This window comes from Drosophila sechellia, chromosome 3R (assembly GCF_004382195.2).
Source record: "Drosophila sechellia strain sech25 chromosome 3R, ASM438219v1, whole genome shotgun sequence".
NCBI lineage: Eukaryota > Metazoa > Arthropoda > Insecta > Diptera > Drosophilidae > Drosophila > Drosophila sechellia.
The window spans coordinates 12,792,502-12,797,206 of NC_045952.1; the positions used below are offsets into that span (position 1 = coordinate 12,792,502).

At 43.3% G+C, this 4,705-nt stretch overlaps 4 protein-coding genes across 5 annotated transcripts; 3 read left to right on the top strand and 1 right to left on the bottom strand.

The window, feature by feature from the left end:
• Nucleotides 1-257: 257 nt before the first annotated feature.
• On the top strand, nucleotides 258-1,325 carry LOC6606202 (NADH-ubiquinone oxidoreductase subunit 8). Its single transcript, XM_002030974.2, has 3 exons — nucleotides 258-381; nucleotides 565-1,016; nucleotides 1,084-1,325. The coding sequence occupies exons 1-3, from the start codon at nucleotides 342-344 to the stop codon at nucleotides 1,243-1,245; spliced, it is 654 nt and encodes a 217-aa protein (XP_002031010.1). The 5' UTR covers nucleotides 258-341; the 3' UTR covers nucleotides 1,246-1,325.
• Nucleotides 1,326-1,540: 215 nt separating this feature from the next.
• Nucleotides 1,541-2,673, bottom strand: LOC6606203 (actin-related protein 2/3 complex subunit 3). The gene is made up of 3 exons (XM_002030975.2): nucleotides 2,564-2,673; nucleotides 2,245-2,418; nucleotides 1,541-2,135 (listed from the first exon to the last, which is right to left on the bottom strand). Exons 1-3 carry the CDS (start codon nucleotides 2,567-2,569, stop codon nucleotides 1,782-1,784), a joined length of 534 nt encoding a protein of 177 aa, XP_002031011.1. The 5' UTR covers nucleotides 2,570-2,673; the 3' UTR covers nucleotides 1,541-1,781.
• Nucleotides 2,674-2,834: 161 nt separating this feature from the next.
• Nucleotides 2,835-3,876, top strand: LOC6606204. The gene is made up of 2 exons (XM_032723181.1): nucleotides 2,835-3,291; nucleotides 3,458-3,876. Exons 1-2 carry the CDS (start codon nucleotides 2,962-2,964, stop codon nucleotides 3,866-3,868), a joined length of 741 nt encoding a protein of 246 aa, XP_032579072.1. The 5' UTR covers nucleotides 2,835-2,961; the 3' UTR covers nucleotides 3,869-3,876.
• Nucleotides 3,877-3,917: 41 nt separating this feature from the next.
• On the top strand, nucleotides 3,918-4,657 carry LOC116801767. Of its 2 annotated transcripts, none has more exons than XM_032723183.1 (2): nucleotides 3,918-4,000; nucleotides 4,087-4,657. In XM_032723183.1, the coding sequence occupies exons 1-2, from the start codon at nucleotides 3,989-3,991 to the stop codon at nucleotides 4,600-4,602; spliced, it is 528 nt and encodes a 175-aa protein (XP_032579074.1). In that variant the 5' UTR covers nucleotides 3,918-3,988; the 3' UTR covers nucleotides 4,603-4,657. The 2 variants fall into 2 exon arrangements, with proteins under 2 accessions (XP_032579074.1, XP_032579073.1); XM_032723182.1 differs by having other exon boundaries at nucleotides 3,959-4,000; nucleotides 4,075-4,657.
• The last annotated feature ends 48 nt before the right edge of the window (nucleotides 4,658-4,705 follow it).

Consider the following 4,705-nt stretch of genomic DNA (forward strand, 5'->3'; position numbering starts at 1 on the left):
TTGGGAATTGTAAAAGTCTATTTGTATCGATAGTGCAATAATCAAAGCTGTAAGGTTTTCATAGGGAGTATTCGTATAATAAAAAAAAATATGTTTTCAGTTTTTTATCACTACCACTGTGCATTATATTTAAATGAATCATAATTCAATGAATCATAATTCATTGTTACTTTCATTTTTTATTTTTAGATTATGATCATATAAAACTACGATATATTTGAATACGATATTTAAGTATAGAATTTATGTAAGTTATCGAAAGTAACCCAGCTCTAATTTGTTCGGGCAAATTCAATAGCAAAACAACTTTTTGGCAATTTTAGTTTAATTTGGTCGCAAACATGTCGCTAACTATGCGAATTTTCACCGCATCGCGCAACGGTAGGTTGCGACCCATCCCCTCACATCCGTTGTTTTCCGGGAAATTTCGCATTTTCGTGGAAATCGCGGCGAGTGAGGTTATGTAAGCTTATGTCATACCAAAACAAAAGTCTAAACTCGCTTATTTGTGTATAACTATTCGACTTAAGTACGTTATTTAATTGTAAAATGTTCTCCCAACAGGACAGCGCCTGTTTGGCAGCCATGGCGCCCGTCTGCTGGCCGCCCAGCGAGCAGAACCCAAAGATATCGTCGAAGTTCCCAAGGGCTATGTGTATGTAAACAACAAGGAGCTGAGCATGGAGTTTGCCGACATCACGGACCGTGCTGCATCCACCATGTTCTTCGGCGAACTCTTCCGTGGATTTGCCGTCACCCTGGCGCACATCTTCAAGGAACCGGCCACTATCAACTATCCCTTTGAAAAGGGACCACTGAGCCCGCGATTCCGCGGAGAACATGCCCTTCGTCGTTATCCCAGTGGAGAGGAGCGCTGCATCGCTTGCAAGCTATGCGAGGCTATTTGCCCCGCGCAGGCGATCACCATCGAGGCCGAGGAGCGCGCGGATGGCAGCAGACGTACCACACGCTACGATATCGACATGACCAAGTGCATCTACTGCGGATTCTGTCAGGTGAGGAGGAGCGCAGTGGCGCCACTATTTACTAGATACTAATTGGATATTCTTGTCCACCCCGCAGGAAGCCTGTCCCGTGGACGCCATCGTCGAGGGACCCAACTTCGAGTTCTCCACGGAGACGCACGAGGAGCTGCTGTACAACAAGGAGAAGCTTCTGTGCAACGGCGACAAGTGGGAGTCCGAGATTGCCTCTAACTTGCAGGCCGACCATCTCTATCGTTAAAGTTGCTTGTACCCCTAGAATTCCTTGTTTAGAACGATTTTCCAATTAAAGATCGTTGCTGTGGCTTCGTCTTAAGCGAATGTCTAGTTGTATTTTTTTAATTGCTCAACTGGCCTAATAAATATAAATTATTTATATTCAACGAGTTCCACGTTGTAATCGACTGATGACAAAGTTTATTTAATAAACAGGCCAATAGAAAGCATTTTTTCCAATGACCGAGCGACTACAATAAATAAAACTTAGTTAATACTTTACTATTCCGATTTTGATTACACAAATTATAGGCGATTACTTCCATTTGCTGGTCAGTTATTAGAAACATATATTATTTATGAAAGTTACTTGCAGTTGTACATAAATTATTTCAAACAGAAAGGCTTACAAATTTAAATAATTTATTTAGTGGTTAATGAATTGTGACATGCTGGCAGTGATACTACAAATTGGGACCACGCTGCTAGTGAATCCTAATTGAAAGGTATTTTAACCAGTCGTAGAGGCGAAACAAGATACCAGATATTGTGGCTAGCTCTTTATTGTCCAGGTCCAGCCAGACTCTTCTCCATGAACTTCTTCTTCGCGAAGCAGGTCCACCATTTGTTGGGCTTGCCATCCTCGGTGTTGAAGACCTTCTCCAGTACCCGGTTGCCGGTTTCGTGGCGCAGCTGCAGCAGGTACTGGCGCATCAGATCCGCATCCTGGGCCGTTTGCGGCTTGGCATAGACGGCGTTCAATGGGAAGCCAGCATCGCCGGGAATGTCGAACTTGGAGATGGCCAGGCTGTACATGTCCTGCTGTCCCTGGGCCTTGCTCGTGGAGCGATTGAGCTTCTTGAGGCACTCAGTTATGTAGAGCGTCACATAGATGAGCACACGATCCACGTCGGACTGCAAATGGTAAACCATAGTTTGTGAATTCAAGTAGCACATTTATAAGGATTCAATATGACCATCATATGACCCGGTGATGGTCCTGAATCCCGGCTTACGGCCTCACCTTGATTTCGTACGTGCGAAAGAACACATTGGCTTTGAAGTAGTACAGTGACTCATCGATGATGTCGCTTTCAATATTCGCACTGGGCGCTGGCCCGCGCACCTGTGTCCTCAGCGGCAGGATGGCCATGTTGCCCACCTGCTGGCGAACTTCCTTGATCTGCGAGTGGTAGGCCTGAAAGCATAGTTAAGTTACAAGATTGGCTTTTCCCTTGGAAATTTTATGCTTGGCAGGGGGTCACGAAAGCAGGTGAAACAGGAACAGGAAATATCTCAACGCCTTCACTTCGTTTGCCTTTGACATGCAAGCATCCACTAACCGGCATGTTAAATTGTATAATATAAAAGATAAAGGTTGAAAAGTTATTTTCTCGATGTTAAATAAAAACAATTGTAGGCGTCCACTGTTTATAGATTTTGCAGCCCTGATTTATCGACAAGAGCGATAAGTCGCGACCGAAATGGTCACACTTATTATTAAAAGAGCTCAATTTTTAAAATTGTGGACTAATCCATTAAAAACTACAAGTTTTTTAGTTGGTTATTAATATTTATAAATAAATTGTTGTATATCAACGCATTAAAATATTTTTGACAGTTCAGCTCTTCTGTCAGAATCAAAACATCGAATGCTAAACAAATCAAGTTTGTGTTAAATGTTTAAAATTTTTAATGTTTGCCCCATCCGCAAAGGAATTTGATTGTGACTTCGCTCTTTATGGATCAAAGTAAAAAATTCCTCCAGAACGTGGCCCATATCGCTGGCCAATTGGATCTCAACCGCTTGGAAAGAACCACGATGGCCTACAAACGTTTATGTGTGGAACTGGAGTCCATGAGCAATGAGGTGACTCCAGCCGTTACTCCTCCGACTTCGGCTTCTGGTTCTCCGCCGACCGCCGTCTCCCCTAATGGACTCCGAGCAAGTGCCTCAGAATTCGTGCCCCAAGTGCCGCTGACCAGTGACCGGATTCCCATTGAATTGGGCAATGATGAACAGGATGATGATTCGGATGACGACGGCTACGATGAGGAGCGCAAGAGAGCTGTGAGTATGGAAAAAGGGCTAAATATATACATTTTCCAATAACTTGCATCTTGAATTATAAGAGCTTATAATTGGGCTCAAGAGATACGTCTGAGTTTCTAACCAAATACACACTATCTATAATACAAAATATAAATTTATCTAAAGATAAATCTATCTCATTTAGCCAAAGCCCTCAATCTACGGCCTCCGGTTTTATAACCATCACTACGAGGCCGACGACGTGAGCGAAAATCAGTTGGAGGCGGAAAAGAAGCGAAAGTTGGGCTATAGGACTCCAAAGTTTCGGCCAAACCAGCCGACTTGTCGTTCTTCAAAGTCGGAAACGGACTGCATTCCCACTGCGAAGCCTCCGCCGGAATTGGCCAATGGACAGCCACATTTCAAAGGACCCTACATGCCACTTCTGCAGCACAGAATCGCCAACGCAGAGGCCTACGGGCTCATTCAGGGTTCCGACGAGCGGAACAGCATGCTCATGGATGACATGGTCAAGCAACTGGCCCGCCTGGACAAATGTCCCGTCAATCTGAGTTCACTTTTTCCGAAAAAAGGTGACCCGAAACCAGAACCCTAGATAGCTCTGAATGTTCTGTAAAAAAACTGAGTTTCTTATTAAAAGGAGGCTTTGACTTAGTACTCGATCTGCTATTCAATTTGATCATTTGTTGCATACGGTCGTTAGAACTTTTCAGCAATGAACATAATGGTAAAAAAAATAAATAGCTGTAGATAAACAAAAAAATGCGAAAGCTGTACATTTCTAAGTCTAATCCAAGTTAGCTTCCCTTACAGATTTCAGCTAAAACCGAGAAGGAAGCTCCGTGCACTAAAGATCCCAAGGAGATTGAAGCAAAACCGTCTGAAAACATGGAAAGTGCTCCTAAGACGATCTTGGAGGATAAAAAGCACAAAGATCCCAAGGAGATTGAAGTAAAACCTGCTGAAAACATGGAAAGTGCTCCTAAGACGATCGTGGAGGATAAAAAGCACATGGAGCAAATGTTGGCCGTTTCGACAATTCCACTGCGCTTGGACCACCAAATCCAGTGCATCAAGACCATTCAGCAGGAGCTGCTTAAGCTTCACCTGAAGCAGGTGATGCTCCTCGACGGCTGCACCGAATTACTGCATGAACTTAATGCCGTGCAGCCCACTAATGAGAACGAGGAGATAAAAGTGTTGGAAACATTTCGTGAGGTCAAGTCGAAGCTATCGGGGGTATTTGAACACTACCTTCCCGCCCAGCTAAGCATACTGAAGCAGGAATCGAAGATATCACAAATGCCCGCCGATGTAATTCCAAAATAATTTTATTACCTTGATTTATAAGAATAAATATAAAAAACAAATCGTTACAGGTCAAAGATCGTTATCGATATTTGATGACATTTGTAATCATGTGTATCATCTC

What these genes read in the sequence shown, in the direction of transcription:
- LOC6606202 (XM_002030974.2), top strand. Translation starts at nt 342, where the DNA reads ATGTCGCTAACTATGCGAATTTTCACCGCATCGCGCAACG. An exon ending in TTTCACCGCATCGCGCAACG is followed by an intron (nt 382 to 564) that starts GTAGGTTGCGAC and finishes TTCTCCCAACAG; the next exon opens with GACAGCGCCTGTTTGGCAGC. An exon ending in TCTACTGCGGATTCTGTCAG is followed by an intron (nt 1,017 to 1,083) that starts GTGAGGAGGAGC and finishes TCCACCCCGCAG; the next exon opens with GAAGCCTGTCCCGTGGACGC.
- LOC6606203 (XM_002030975.2), bottom strand. An exon ending in TTCGCACGTACGAAATCAAG is followed by an intron (nt 2,136 to 2,244) that starts GTGAGGCCGTAA and finishes TACCATTTGCAG; the next exon opens with TCCGACGTGGATCGTGTGCT.
- LOC6606204 (XM_032723181.1), top strand. Translation starts at nt 2,962, where the DNA reads ATGGATCAAAGTAAAAAATTCCTCCAGAACGTGGCCCATATCGCTGGC. An exon ending in ATGAGGAGCGCAAGAGAGCT is followed by an intron (nt 3,292 to 3,457) that starts GTGAGTATGGAA and finishes TATCTCATTTAG; the next exon opens with CCAAAGCCCTCAATCTACGG.